This window comes from Arachis ipaensis, chromosome B04 (assembly GCF_000816755.2).
Source record: "Arachis ipaensis cultivar K30076 chromosome B04, Araip1.1, whole genome shotgun sequence".
Lineage (NCBI taxonomy): Eukaryota > Viridiplantae > Streptophyta > Magnoliopsida > Fabales > Fabaceae > Arachis > Arachis ipaensis.
The window spans coordinates 129707951-129722708 of NC_029788.2; the positions used below are offsets into that span (position 1 = coordinate 129707951).

The 14758-nt window shown below is 36.3% G+C and overlaps 2 protein-coding genes across 6 annotated transcripts in view; both read left to right on the top strand.

Moving 5' to 3' along the window:
- Positions 7732-14758, top strand: part of LOC107635478 (pentatricopeptide repeat-containing protein At3g46790, chloroplastic) — a 13416-nt gene continuing 6389 nt past the window's right edge. The window contains exons 1-3 of one of the 4 annotated variants that reach the window (XM_021122094.1): positions 7734-7826; positions 8130-8260; positions 8540-10627. In XM_021122094.1, the coding sequence (XP_020977753.1) occupies positions 8651-10627 (1977 nt within the window). In that variant the 5' untranslated portion in view covers positions 7734-7826; positions 8130-8260; positions 8540-8650. Of the gene's footprint in view, positions 7827-8129; positions 8261-8539; positions 10971-14758 lie in introns of those variants that run through there. The other 3 variants (XM_021122092.1, XM_021122095.1, XM_016338955.2) reach the window with 3 other exon arrangements.
- On the top strand, positions 11580-14574 carry LOC107635479 (putative pentatricopeptide repeat-containing protein At5g13230, mitochondrial). Of its 2 annotated transcripts, none has more exons than XM_016338957.2 (2): positions 11580-12128; positions 12215-14574. In XM_016338957.2, exons 1-2 carry the CDS (start codon positions 11743-11745, stop codon positions 14271-14273), a joined length of 2445 nt encoding a protein of 814 aa, XP_016194443.1. In that variant the 5' UTR covers positions 11580-11742; the 3' UTR covers positions 14274-14574. The 2 variants fall into 2 exon arrangements, with proteins under 2 accessions (XP_016194443.1, XP_020977750.1); XM_021122091.1 differs by having other exon boundaries at positions 12012-12128; positions 12210-14574.

Sequence of the window (14758 nt, forward strand, 5' to 3'; positions counted from 1 at the left end):
AAATAAAATAATCACTTGTACAGATTAAATCTTAAAATACAAATTTTGAAATGTAAAATACACATTAAAAATAAGTGAAATAATATATGTATTTATACACAAATCTATAGTAGATAATTTGATAGCTAATTTTTTATGTAATTTTAATATTTTTATTATAAAAATTATTATCATGTTATATATATTTTGCCCCACTATCAAAATTTTCTGGATCCGTCACTGCTCATATTCCTTAGTTGTATCAGTGTTTTTGGTGGCTCTTCTTTGTTACTTAGGAACAAAAATAATTTAAGTACAACAATAATAAGTGTTTGCATGACTTGATGCAGTGATACTAAAGTTTAGAACGGAATAAAATCCTAGAAAATTATTTCTTTCACATCTACTATGAGATGTATGTTGTGGCATTGCATTGTTGCTAAAATTTATTTTTGTTCTATGATTTGTCTTTTTCCTTTGCTCCTTCTCTAAATTGTGCAGAAGATTGAACATGTAAATCCTGCTAAAATCGGTATATAATTAGTCAATAAATCGAATTTTCAATAGGAAAATTAAATATGCAAAACTAATATCAAAATAGGATAGAGTTCGACAAAACGAGAATTTTGATATCACTTTCAAAAAATTTGGCCCAAAATTAAACCGAATGGGCCGAGCCAGTTGAACCGGGCCCAACCAGCCCAGTATATAAATGAGCTAAAGCTCATTTTCTGCCTTAGAACACAACAGAAGCAGCGTAAATGCATGGAGAAGAAGAGAATGAATTCCAAAACCTAGCTTGATCTTCTTTCTTTGGTAACTTTTGATCTGGAGCTCCGATTGACGAGCCGTTTGCGGCCACGCGTCGGGCTCGTTGAGTTCTTCAATTCTATTCAAATAAAACAGTAAGTGAATCTCTTTTTCCTAGCTCCATTTCTGCTGGTATATGAATTTCGGGTTTAAGGTTTGAGAAACTCAATTCCTTGATGATTTTCATGTTTTAGGGGTCCACTAGACTTGATTTCTTGTGGGTATTGCCCAAGGATCAGTGGGTAAAGGTAAGAGATCTTAAACCCTAATTTTATGGTGGATTAGAATTGGTGTTTGTTAATAAGGATGTAGAGTTGTGTTGTGGTGGTATTGTATATGCTGTAACTAATTATGTAATGATCGGAATTGCATGAGACCAAGTTTGGGATATAAACTTGGGAATATAAGGAACTAAACTGGAAAATTTGGGACCTTTTTGTTAAATATACAATTTATGGCAAATTTTTAAAGTTAGGTTGTTAAATCTGTCCAGCAGCAGAAAAGATCAAACAGGGCAGCAATTTGTTTGTCTTGCTGCGACTTCTACGATTTGAGTTTTGGAGCAAAACCAATTTTTTTATAAAATTTGATTAACTTGCTTTATTTCTCTAAAATTTCAGAATTTTAAGAGTTGAGGATTGGGAGCTGTGAATTTTTGAATATTGGTGGTCAAAACTGAAAAGAAACAGATTTCAGCAAGCTATGCATCAACTTCCAATGCTTGTACTCTTAGAATTAAATAGAAATTGGGTTGCAACCAAGACACACTTGTTTCTGGATGAGCTAGGAGTTTTCAAATCAAAATTTAGCTTAATTGGAGTTTTGTAATAAAAGTTATTCCAATTGAAAGGTACTAAGCTTGTTGGTTTTTAAAACAGATTTTGTCTCATTTTTACTTAACTTCCAGGTAATGTAACTTTTTTATTAAAAATGGTATTGACTCAGAACCAATTGAGAAAGAAACCTGGATGAGTAAAGTTTAACTACATTAATTTTTAAAATCATTGGATTTAACTTGGATTTTATATTGAATTTTGAATATCACATGCTGCTGCTGTTTTTCTGGTTTTATGCACTGCAGAGCAGTCACAGTTTTTTCTTTATTCCTGAGGCTAGAAAAATTAGAAAATTGTGATATTTAGTTTGTTAGAAAGCTTATTTCAATATGAACGCCTGGACATAAAGTTTGTACAATTCCGAGTTCATTTGCTATATTAGAAACAGAAAAGAAAATAGTGTCGAGGATGTCTTAGTGATAGTCATGAGTTCGAGAAGTTAAAGTTCAATCCTCGTGTGATGTGATTGATTTAATGTTAGAGTTGGGTTGATTTTAAGATTATTCGATATTAAGAAGGATGAGAAGAGTTTGATAAAAAGTTTGGTCAGGACCCGGAAAGGGTAATCAAGATGAATTATAAGGGAATGACGATGAAAAATGTGAAAGGGAGGTTGTTAATAAAAGGAGTTAATATGCCATGGCTTGATGAATGATTAAATAATGATTATGACTATGAAATGGCTTATGAATAATGTTATCTGAGATACGAGTTCTCTGGGTAAGAGCCGTGGCTCGCCATCACGTGTTCCAGGTTGAATCTCGATACTCTGTTGACCCTACGTCGTAAGGGTGACCGGGCACGTATAAATTCCCGGGTATGGATAGCCCCCATTGAGTGATTATATGATGATTGAATGTGAACTCTATGCATAGACTCTTGGGGATGCGCGATGGGGGACAGTCTAAGGTTTTCGGACTTGTCGGGTTGGCTGGATAACTGACAGATGGGCCCCATCAGCCATAGGATAGGCATGCATCATATGCATTTGTTTGTATTGATTGCTATGCATTTTCTGGGTATGCCTAATTGATATATATTACCCGCTATTTGTTATACTTGCTATTTGTACTATTTGATCATTACTTGTGCGTGAACTTGTTTGGTTGCTTGTTTCTGTTGCATTGTGGATGATGGAGGGATGGAGGAAAAGGAGAAATGGTTTGGTGTTAGATTAGGATTGAAATTGAGCAAGTTAGGCAGATTTAGAATACCTACCCCTGTTTATGACTTCTGCTTAGTACTTAAGTTGGATAATTGAATAACGGAGTTCTAGGATTGCCTATGGCATTCTCAGGACCGTATTTCTTATGCGCGTGGCACTTTTACCATGCTGAGAACCTCCGGTTCTCATTCCATATTGTATTGTTGTTTTTCAGATGTAGGTCGAGAGGCTCCTCGCTAGACGTCTGGATCTTGGGAAGCGAAGTAGTCCTTGGGTGTATTTTGGTTTTTGGTTGTATATATGTATATATTTGTTTAGCTTACTCTCCAAGTAACTTGTGTATGCTGCTCCTCTTAGAGGTTGAGGGAGAGATAGGAGTTTATTTTGGTATTTTGATATATTTTGGGGATACCTATGTGTGTTCATATATATATATATATATATATATCCTCTGGCCAGCCTTAGCTTCGCATGCTAAGTCAGGGGCTAGTTATGCTGTTTCCTTGGCTTTCCTTTATTCTTTTGCTTAACTTTATCATGTTCCTATTAAGTTTCTTAGCACGCAAGTAATCCTTTCCTGAGCGTTGCGCTTTTTGTTTTGCGATATTTGTTTTACCCATTTTTTCAAGGCTCCTAGTTAAGTATCTTTTCTTTATTATTATACATATATTACTATTTTTAAAGGTCGTAATACCTTACTATCTCAGTCTTATGACTTAAGCATAAGATTAAGTATAGTAGGGTGTTACAGAACATAAATATAAAAGTTTTATATGTGCCATTGAAATTGGAGATAGTGAAAGAAATTTGGAAGTTTTCTAAAGGAATAAAGAAGTTTCATGAAAGGATTCATGTCCCAAAAAGTAGAATTTAAAGAAGGATGAAAATATATGCGAAGAAATTATTATCCACAATTACTCAGATTATTAAAGAACTAAAGTGTGTTAGAAAAATAATACAAAAAAATTGCGTAGAATTAGAAATTTATGTCTTGTTATTGCTTATGATAATTGTTCAAAAATAAAATTTAAAATTAGGTTACTTTTTTTGTTAGGATTTTACAATTTCTAGTCATAGAATTTCTGGTCATGGAAGGAGAGAAGAAGGATGAAGGTAAAGGAGTTTTAATATCAACTTTAATTTAAATATATTAATTAAATATCCATCTAAAGTACTAAATAGTCATGTCACTCATCATATAGTGTTAAGGTGGAAGAAAACGTAACACTTATGCAATTCTACTAACGGCAACACATTTTCATTGATAAAATGGTAGATGTGACTAAGAATTTATGTGTACACTTTACTCATTAAATAATTTGTATATAATTTTATCTATCATGTGATATTTTATATGCACATTTGTTCATTATTTTAAAGTATTGTTTTAGTTTTTAATATTTTTGTTAAATTTTATTTCATGTTTAAGGTTTTAAAAGTCTTATTTCTTTTTCTAATTGTTATATTTTGTTTTACTTTTTATTTTAGTCTTTTAGTCAAAAATTTTTTTTTTAAAATACCTTTTTTTATCATATTTTTTTAGATAATAAAAAAAAATCATAATTATAATGATCATGAAAATGATTGTAATGATTTAAGAGGAGTTAAGCCCCACTTTGATTCCTGAAATTTGCGAGTTGCACTAAATTAGTCCTCGAGATTTCAATTACACTAAATTAGTCTCTCAGATTCGAAAAAATGTACCATGTTAGTCCTTCTCCCAATTTCCGTCACCGGAGCACTGACGCCGTCAGTGACGTGGCCAGTTCTTGCCACGCTGGACCCAAAAACGGTTAAATGACATGGCAATAAATTTGATTAGTTCCAATTTAGTCCTTTTCCCCTTTTATAACCAAGATTTCTGCCCTAACTTCTTCCTATTCTTCTTCTACCCACTTTTCCTGGTTCTTCGTCTTCTTCCTCGCTGTGCAGCTTTCCGGATTTAGGATCATGAGTGCAAGTGGGAGCCAGAGTTCCATGCGGTCAAACAGAAGGATCTCCAGAGGAACCAGTAGAGCATCGAGTATTCCAGAGTGGTGTGGGTGTGGCTGCCGCCCTGTTCTCCGGTGGTCCACAACAGAGACTAACCCTAACAAGCCATTCTTTGGGTGTCCTAACTACAATGTCAGTGGAAAGAGGTTGTGTGGTTTGTTTGTCTGGGCTGACATTGGAGAAGAAGACATCGGTGGAAGGGTCACTACTACCGAGAATGTTGATGAACTGAGGGTCAATTTGGCTTGGAGAATTAGAAAGTTAGAAGCTGAAGTTAGGACCCATAAATTGTACATGTTATTGTTGGCTCTGTTTATAATGTTTGTTGCTGTTTTCATGTTGGTATTTAAGGTTTGAGGATGATTATGTTTTAATGTGATTAGGGTTATTGTAAAGTAGACAAAAGAAAAAGTGTCATTATGAATTGTTTGAACTTGGTAGTCTTGCTATAAATATAAACCAAGAACTCTGTTTTTGTCATCCAACAAAATGATGGAAATTTTTTTTTTTAAAAAGAACCTGTTGGTAGCATAATTAAAGGTAGAACAATTTGTCATTATAATAATAAGATGCTAACATAACAATGAGTTTCTAGCATGAGTATTAACAAGCAAAACAGCTGCCATATCAGTGACACCTCCCCAACCAAATTAAAAGCTAGTTCTTAATTCAAAATACACCAATAACAAGGATAGATAGTGCCATCAACCTTACAATGTTTCCAAATATAACAATTGGTCTACTGTCATATACTGAAGCCAAAAAACAAGAGTATAATTCACAAAAATATTCCTAATTCAACTACATCTTCATTTCTTCTTTTTTGGGGGCTTGAAGCCGGGTGTTGGGACAAATTTCAAGAAGTTGGCCAGTCTGAAAGATGTGGCTGAGCTTGCTCCTTGCAGTGGATCCATGGTGACCAGTCCTGATGGTGGTGAGGACTTCCTTCTGGTCTGCAACTTGGATGGCCTTGGAGGTGGTGCCTATTCCAATAAAATAATATCCAAAATGAGGCTGATTGTGCACAATAAGTTGAAATGTAGTCTAATAGAGTAAATGATTTACCTCTTGAGACTTCTGTGCATCTGAGAAGTTGGGTTGAGAAATGTCGATCTCAACTTCTTGGACATCAACGGGCTGGGGTGCAGGATCTGGAGGAGATTGACTTGGCAGTGTGACAGTATTTGGATCAACAGTTGATCCTGATGCTGCATTTCCTTGTGGACTGGATTTAGTCTTAGCAGCAGCAGCAGCAACAACAACAACAGCTGCTCTCTTCTTTGGACAACTTCTTTTTGTGTGCCCCTTCTGTAGGCAATATCTGCAAGTAAAGGGCTTCAGTTGCCTCTTTAAGACTCCAATAGACTTAGATTTTTTGCTTCCTCCACTGCCTTCATCTGCATCCTTTCTTCTTTTCTTTGTGAGTGGTCCGGTTTTTTTCTTGGCCTTTGGTGCTTGTGGTCTGTTGGACTCAGATTTCTCCCAAAGATGTTGTCCAGGTAAGGGATTTATGTAATAGGCATACTTGTCTCTGTATGCGTCCATGTGAGCCATTTATGACAGAAATCTTTAGATTTTCTGTTCACCCTTGCAAGAGCCGCACAAGCATGCACACAAGACATTCCTGAGGAAAACAACAAACAAAGATATCATTAAAGTATTCAAATATTCCGAAGAAAACATATGTGAATCCTAGCTAATTACCTGTTAACATCCAGAACTGATATATGCATAGCCGCTTGCCTAAGTTCACCACCATGTTTGTTGGATACCCATGCACTTCAAACTTCTCATACTCTTCATCTCTCTTAATTCATCATCAGAATTCAGAGCTCTTAAACCACTGTCTAAACTCCTCTTAGGAACATGCCACCAACATTCTTCTATTTTATCATATCCTAGTTCTTTATAATAATTCCTCACCCAGAGTACATCCAAAGTATCTCGATCAATGTCACCAACACAAGCCTTCTTATCAGGGGAATAAATAGTTATCCCATTCTCATCTTTCTGAAACTTTCTCCCATGGTGGAACATAATATCTAACTGCACATCCATCTGCATGGTTCAAAAGAATTTATTTTCATCAACAGTAACTTTAAAACAATTTTCATCAATAACATTCATAAAAGCCATAGAAAATATCATAAAAAAACATGATCACTCATACGAAGGTGCTGATTCTTCCACCATTGGAACAGAGCATAAAAAGAAACCCTTAAACACAGTCCCACAAAATATCAAAACAAAATCCTAACACAAAATTATCTTTAAAACTTGTAAACTGACAATATACAAAACACTTAACCATGATCAACAGACATCACAACATTCCATTAAATTTGAAAAAAAAAATTTTGATCCTCACTAACCTCAGTGACGATACAGAAGATCCCTGTAGTGACAAACGAACTTTTCCGACAACTGCACAGCGAACGTCGTGTTCCAATAGTCTCAAGAAATCCTATTGCAGCCACCTGTTGCTATTTTGGGTCACCCATGGAAGAGAAACCTTTTTTTTCCTCTGCGTCACTCATGGAGAAGTAGAAGATGAAGAGTAGAAACAAAAAATGGTGCCTAACGTTTTATTTCCCATCACATACAAATGATGTCGTTTAAAGGGGAGTTTAGCGTCAAATTAGAAACGACGTCGTTTCATTCTGTCCATCGTGGTAAGAACTGGCCACGTCACTAACGGCGTCAGTGCTCCGGTGACGGAAATTGGGAGAAGGACTACATGGTGCATTTTTTCGAATCTGGGGACTAATTTAGTGCAATTGGGATCTTGAGGACTAAATCAGTGCAACTCGCTTATCTCAAGGACCAAAGTGGGGCTTAACTCGATTTAAGAGTGAACTAATAAAATAATAAAAAAAATAATAATAAAGAGAAAAAGTATTTTTTTAAAAGAAATTAAATGTTGACTAAAAGATTAAGAATTTTTTTGGATGTGTCGCCGCCGCCGTTGGGAGCCTCTAGCGTCTCGCTTGTGACCCTCACCTTTCCTTCATTGCTTCCTCAAACTACACACTTTCACTTGTTTGGTAACGATTTTTTTTTTTTGGCATCTTCAGTTTCACTATGTGATTTCATTTTCCAGTTTTGGAGCTTCTTCTTCACTATATAATCTTCGATTTTAGAGTTGTTTGTTTTCCTCTATTGTTCTGTGTAATTTGAGTTATGGCTAATGAACACTTTGTGTTTTTGGATTATGGTTTGTCGTTTATGGTTAGTAATTACTAATATTACTTCTCAGTTTGTTATGAAATTTGTTAATTCAGCACTTAATTTTGAGTTGGATTTTACGATAACTCGTCCTAACAAACTTGGTAATATGAACTATGAAGCGGAGAGATTAAAACCCACTCATAAGGCAGTAACCAAAGCTTCAAGCTATTAATCGTTGGAATCTGAAATCTGCAACGAGAAGCATGCAAGTGATGAAACTCAGTAGCCTCAGCTCATGTAACCCTAGTTTGTAGTTTCTTGTGTCCTTGCTCTTTAATTATAATACCTTTCTTAGGGAAAATTTATCAATTTTAGTATTAACATTTGTTGAGTAAAAGTATGAGATGAGTCGTTATGGAAATGAAAATGGATCATGCAGTAAACCCTTTTCATTTCCTCGGTTAAAAGTTTTGGTAGAGCTTACTAGGTGTTTTTAGAATTTGTGATTTTCCTTGTTGGATTTCTAGTTGATGTAAAAGCGTTTAACATTTGAGTTGTTTTTTGTTTTTCTTGTTAATTTGACTAGCAGATATCCTATAGCATTGGATGCTTGCATAACTATACAACCACAGGACTTCATCTACTTTTCCAGCAAAATTGCAGAAGCTTTGAAGAACCTGTTCTCTCAAAATATTGTCTGATGTGGGTTCTTCAGAGTTCCCAAATTGGTAGGCAAGCTACATTTCAAAGTCACCTCTGCTACCCTGCCCTTGCCTCTTCAAGGCTGCGAGTGTCTTTTGTTGCACTGAACCGTTCGGCCAACCCTGAAAAAGACATCAAGAGCAGTAACAACCAGTTGATACAATCTTTATGCAGAGGGGGAAACCTTAAGCAAGCTATTCAGGTACTGTCTAGTGAGCTCAATCCAACTCAGCAGACATATGAGCTCTTAATCTATTCTTGTGCGCAGCAGAGCTCACTCTCCAATGGTCTTGAGGTTCATCGCCATCTTGCTAATAGTGTTTTCAGCCAAGACCCATTTTTAGCCACTAAACTTATCAATATGTACAATGAGTTAGGGTATGTTGATCATGCCCGCAAGGTATTCAATGAAACCCAGGAAAAAACCATATATGTCTGGAATGCACTCTTCCGGGCACTTGCAATGGTGGGTTGTGGCGAGGAGCTGTTAGATTTATATGGTCAAATGAACTGGATGGGGATGGCCTCAGATAGGTTCACATATACGTATGTCCTTAAGGCTTGTGTTGTTTCGGATTTGACACTATGTCCTCTCCAAAAGGGTAAAGAGATTCATGCTCATATTCTGCGACATGGTTTTGACACAAATATTCATGTTATGACAACACTGTTGGATGTATATGCTAAATTTGGCTGTGTATCATATGCGAGTTTTGTGTTTGGTGCAATGCCTCTTAAGAACTTTGTCTCGTGGAGTGCAATGATTGCATGTTATGCGAAGAATGAAATGCCCATGAAAGCGTTGGAGCTGTTTCAGAAAATGATGCTTGAGGCAAGCAATTCAGTTCCCAATTCAGTTACAATGGTTAGTGTGCTTCAAGCATGTTCAGGTCTTTCTGCATTGCAATTAGGAAAGTTGATTCATGCATATATACTTAGAAGAGGCCTTGATTCTATACTCCCAGTTCTTAGTGCCCTTATAACAATGTATGGAAGATGTGGTGAGATTGAATTGGGGCAACGAGTGTTTGATAATATGAAGAAGCGCGATGTTGTTTCGTGGAACTCTTTGATTTCTATTTATGGTATTCATGGTTTTGGAAAGAAAGCAATCCAAATTTTTGAAAATATGATCCACCAAGGAGTTACACCAAGTTACATATCGTTTATTACTGTTTTGGGTGCTTGCAGTCATGCTGGCCTTGTTGAGGAAGGAAAGATGTTGTTTGAATCTATGCATAGAAAGTACAGGATACATCCAGGCATGGAGCATTATGCTTGTATGGTGGATCTTCTTGGTCGAGCTAACAGGTTAGATGAAGCCATTAAAGTAATAGAAGATATGCGATTAGAGCCTGGACCCACAGTCTGGGGTTCGCTTCTTGGAGCTTGTAGGATTCATTGTAACGTCGAACTTGCAGAGAGAGCAAGCTCTAAGCTTTTTGAGTTGGAGCCTACTAACGCTGGCAATTATGTGCTTTTAGCGGATGTCTATGCAGGAGCTCAGATGTGGAACGAAGTAAAGAATGTGAGGAAGCTATTGGAAACTCGCAGCCTGCAAAAGATTCCTGGTTGCAGTTGGACTGAAGTCAAAAGGAAAATATATTCATTTAACTCTGTTGACGAGTGTAATCCGCAAATAGAAGAGCTCCGAGCATTTCTAATTAAGTTGTCAACCGAGATGAAAGAGAGGGGTTATGTCCCACAAACAGATGTAGTTCTTTATGACCTTGATGAAGAAGAGAAGGAAAGAATTCTATTGGGACACAGTGAAAAGCTTGCTGTGGCTTTTGGGCTCATTAACACTGCAAAAGGCGAAACCATAAGGATCACGAAAAACCTGAGATTATGCGAAGACTGTCATGCTGTTACAAAGTTCATTTCCAAGTTTGCTAATAGAGAGATTCTTGTTAGAGATGTGAACCGCTTCCACCATTTTAGAGATGGAGTTTGTTCCTGTGCTGACTATTGGTAGTAGTTCATTTGAGGAACACTGATGTTAAAATTGCTCAAGTTAACTATAGTAAGAGAGGTTAAAATGATGCTATGGTTTCAAACACATGAAAGGACTCTTCTGTTTGTCCAATCAAAACTGAACACTTCTATAGATAGTGACCGGATTTCTTTTTATCTTATATCAAATTACTAATTACTAATTGCATACAAAGCTTACAAGTTTCATAGTTGTGATTGTAGAAGAAGAAAGGTACATTATTGCCTTAGGTTATAGAACTGTGTTTTAATGGATTCATTTTGGCCATTGAGATGCTTTGGTGTTTTAATGGCCTCGTCATATATAAAGGTTTTCATGTGCTTCATATTTTTTTCCTCCCAGAATATATCCACTTTTATTGGATAGTTGTCAAGAATGAAGACATGGGTTAATAATTAGTGATTAGTCTAGTAGTATAATCTTTTTGTAAAGAAACATGCTTAGAAAATGAGACATAGAACGGCAAGTTTAAATTATTTAATACAAGATATAATTCTCAAATAATATAGATATAAGATTAATAATTTAACTATGGATTTAACATAAAAACGTGCAATTTCTTTCGAGCTAAAAACAAAACAACAATGTTATTTTAGAAAAAAATAAAAATAAAACGACATTATTTGCACACGAGAAGAAGTTGATATTTGCCTTGAACATTAATCCTTTACTATCAATTCACGTTATAATTTTCGTTTATTTCTCATTACTTTCTCCGGTACTATTTCCAAAAGTTGTAGACAACAATTTTAAAACATTTTAACACAAAAATAAGAAAAAAGAAAGAAAATATTAGGTGTACATTAAAATCAATAAATATAAAATATATATTAAAAATAAGTTAAATAATACAAATATTTATATATAAATATATAATAACTGATTTCAGTAATTTTAACTTTGGATTTTTGAAAACCGAAAAGTCCTAAAACCCCAAATAGTGGAAGTCCTTACTCCATAGTCCATATATAAGCTTACAAAGTACAAACAAAACAAACAGAAAGTGGAGGGAAAAAACAGATTGAAACAAATTTATCTGGAAGGCAAAGCAAAGCGTAAATGAAATTATGAAAATATGAAAGTGATACATTTTTCACATGATCATCAAATCGCAATTCCTTTATACAAGATTATCACGCATAAGAGCATCATGCTGCTGCTGCTTCTCCGTTTGTTCCTCCCAACAACCATGCCTTGGCGCCTTCGATTCACATTCCTTCGCCAGCACCCTCCAACGAACCATCCAAGACGGCGACACCGATGCCGGCAAGCGCCTCCACTGCCACGCTCTCAAGCGAGGCCCGTGTTTGGACTTATTCGCTCAGAACATTCTACTAAACTCTTATGTGCAATCTGATTCACTGGACGATGCCTTGAAACTGTTCGATGAAATGCCGCTTAGAAACACCATCTCTTATATCACCTTGGCACAGGGCTTCTCCCGCTCCCAGCAGTTCCACCATGCTCTTCACTTGATTCGCAGGTAAAGTTTGAATCTTTCAGGGGTTCTTGCTTCTCTTGATTGTTCTCTTATCTGTATGCTTTTTTTTTTTTTTTTTTCCAGCACAGGTTGTTTAGAGAAGGACATGAGCTAAACCAGTTTGTTTTTACTACTATTCTTAAGTTGCTTGTGAGCATGGATTGGACTCCTATGTGCTGCAGTGTCCATGCGTGTGTTTATAAGCTTGGACATCACACTGATGCGTTTGTTGGGACCGCCCTTATTGATGCCTACTCTGTTTGTGGAAATGTTGAGGTTGCTCGTCAAGTTTTTGATGGCATTTGTTGTAAGGACATGGTATCGTGGACTGGGATGATCTCTTGCTATGCTGAGAATCACTTCTACGAGGATTCGTTGCAGCTTTTTTGTCAGATGAGGAGTATGGGGTACAATCCAAACAATTTCACCATTTCAGGTGCTCTCAAGTCCTGTCTTGGTCTGGAAGCTTATGATGTGGGGAAAAGTGTTCATGGAAGTGCTTTAAAAACTTGCTATGATCGGGATATTTATGTTGGTACTGCATTGCTTGAATTGTATGCTAAGTCAGGAGAGATTGTTGAAGCACAGCGATTTTTTGAAGAAATGCCAAAAAATGATCTTATTCCATGGAGTCTGATGATAGCGCGGTATGCTCAGAGCGACAAAAGTTGGGAAGCTTTGGAGTTATTTCGTCGTATGAGGCAAGCATCTGTTGTCCCTAACAATTTTACATTCGCCAGTGTGCTCCAAGCTTGTGCCTCTTTGGTCCTGCTCAATATGGGAAAGCAAATCCATTCTTATGTACTGAAAGTTGGTCTTCTCTTGAATGTGTTTGTCTCAAATTCCCTCATGGATGTTTATGCCAAGTGTGGTCAAATTGAGAACTCGATAAAGTTATTTGTGGAATCGCCAGAGCACAATGATGTTACATGGAACACCATAATTGTTGGTTATGTTCAATCCGGGGAGGCAGAGAAAGCAATGAATATATTTATACGCATGCTTGAATATGATGTGCAGCCAACTGAAGTGACATACTCAAGTGTTCTCCGTGCCTGTGCTAGTTTAGCAGCACTAGAGCCAGGGCTACAGGTTCACTCCTTAATTATCAAAACCACATATAACAAGGATACTGTAGTTGCAAATTCTTTGATAGATATGTATGCAAAATGCGGAAGAATTACTGATGCTCGAGTGATATTTGATAAGATGAATAAACAAGATGAAGTGTCATGGAATGCTATGATCTGTGGATATTCCATGCATGGCTTGGGTGTGGAGGCTCTAAATTTATTTGACATGATGCAGCAGTCCAATTCAAAACCTAATAAATTAACCTTTGTTGGTGTGCTCTCTGCATGTAGCAATGCAGGATTGTTAGAAAGGGGCCAAGCTCTCTTTAAGTCCATGTTAAAGGACTACGGCATTGAGCCGTGTATAGAACATTATACTTGCATGGTTTGGCTTCTTGGAAGATTAGGCCAATTTGATGAAGCAGCGAAGCTCATCGGAGAAATTCCGTATGATCCTAGTGTTATGGTGTGGCGTGCACTGCTTGGTGCATGTGTTATTCATAAGAATATTGATCTCGGAAGTGTCTGTGCCCAGCGCGTACTTGAGATGGAGCCCGATGATGATGCCACCCATGTGCTGCTGTCAAACATGTATGCCACTGCAAAGAGATGGGACAAAGTTGCTTCGGTTAGGAAATGTATGCAAAAGAGAAGAGTGAAGAAGGAACCAGGCTTAAGCTGGGTTGAGAACCAAGGTGTGGTACATTATTTTACTGTGGGGGATACTTCTCATCCAGAGAATAAAGTAATATATGAAATGCTTGAATGGTTAAAGAAGAAAACCAGGGAAGCAGGATATATTCCTGATTGCAATGCTGTTTTGCTTGATGTGGAGGATGCCGAAAAGGAACGTCTATTGTGGGTGCATAGCGAAAGACTAGCACTGGCGTATGGTCTGCTTCGAATTCCACCGGCGAGTTCTGTACGTATCATTAAGAATCTCCGGATATGCACAGATTGTCATACTGTCATAAAGGTCATATCAAAATTTGTGCAGAGAGAAATTGTTGTTAGAGATATAAACCGGTTTCATCATTTTCGGAATGGGATTTGCTCATGTGGTGATTACTGGTAATTGTTGAAGTAAAATAGGTAATTAGGTATTGCTTCTTTTGGTAACTGTATTATTGTGAATCATCTCCCAGAATAGTTAGGTAATTACACTTTCTCTTACATGTATTTGCCTATTTTCATCTCGATTTGAAAAGTATACACTTCAATTCTTCAAATATGATTTCTTATAATGATTGTTGTAGAAGAAAACAAGACTAATAAGTACAGATTTTGACTTTGGAACAAAAAGTTATAATAGTCTTGTAACATTTAACTAGCTCTTCAAAAGAGTAATAAATTTGAGTTTATAATTTTTTGCTCTCATTGAACATTTTTTTAACCTAAACCTTTAATTTGGCACCGTTTTTATCAGCTTCGGTGCTTGTATCATATTGAATTTTCCTACTTAAACAATAATAAGCTTGGATGTTTCACAAAAAGAAAAAAGAAAATTGTTAAGAATATGTTTAGATTTTGTTTTTTATTTTTATTTTTTAAAAATAATTT

Bases quoted from the DNA above. Each gene is read 5' to 3' on its own strand.
- LOC107635479 (XM_016338957.2), top strand. From the start codon at position 11,743: ATGATCATCAAATCGCAATTCCTTTATACAAGATTATCACGCATAAGA. The intron at 12,129-12,214 runs GTAAAGTTTGAA...TTTCCAGCACAG, and splicing joins GCTCTTCACTTGATTCGCAG to GTTGTTTAGAGAAGGACATG.